We start from the raw sequence: 622 nt of genomic DNA, 5'->3' as shown, positions 1-622 counted from the left end.
GAAAATGAAATCAGAAAAAGAAACAAAATCATTGCAGTCTTCAGCTAGCAAAGACTCCAGCAAATTGAAGTGAGTATACAGTGGTGGAATGGCAGAAGGATGTATAAATGCAAGTTTTTCCTAAACAGCTTAGATCAAGGAACTGTATTTCCTGTCCTTACACTCATGGGTTTGCTTCTAAAATAATGTGCCTTCTGAAACCTAATCTACAGATTTGCCTTTACATCCTGGAAGTAACCAGTCCAGAAAACAGTTCTGTAGATGTGGGTGGGTAAGGGTAGGGAGCATTTCCTTTCTCCACTAAAATAATCCTGTTGTCTTTCCCTTGTTTTCCTAAGTGACCCAATGGACACACAACTACCATGCCTTTTGAGTCCTGACCGTCTAGAATTACAGGTGGCTTTCATGGCCAGGAGTTCCTCCTTTTTCCCAGCACAGCATTTGCAGTGCTTCTGGTAGATCTGCTGCAGCTTCCCCTGTAATTTGCATACCAGAGCACTGCCAGCATTCTGGCTAGGCCTTTGCTAGAGTGAGTGCTTCCAAGAGCATGTTTCCAATTGGGCACTGTTCCCAAGAGGAGAGACTCATGCCTCAGTCATGGGCTACTGCATTCAATTCCTGC

At 44.1% G+C, this 622-nt stretch overlaps 1 protein-coding gene across 1 annotated transcript in view; it reads left to right on the top strand.

The window, feature by feature from the left end:
- The window catches only part of AFF1 (AF4/FMR2 family member 1), a 46,011-nt gene that overhangs the window by 32,934 nt on the left and 12,455 nt on the right, over nucleotides 1-622 (top strand). Inside the window, exon 12 of the mRNA XM_017744112.1 lies at nucleotides 1-69. This exon is cut by the window's left edge and continues 29 nt beyond it. Within this exon, the coding sequence (XP_017599601.1) occupies nucleotides 1-69 (69 nt within the window). The remainder of the gene's footprint in view (nucleotides 70-622) is intronic.

This window comes from Corvus brachyrhynchos, unplaced genomic scaffold, assembly GCF_000691975.1.
Source record: "Corvus brachyrhynchos isolate BGI_N302 unplaced genomic scaffold, ASM69197v1 scaffold229, whole genome shotgun sequence".
NCBI lineage: Eukaryota > Metazoa > Chordata > Aves > Passeriformes > Corvidae > Corvus > Corvus brachyrhynchos.
The sequence above is the reverse complement of the archived record's forward strand: the minus strand, read 5'-3'. Positions and strand labels throughout refer to the sequence as shown.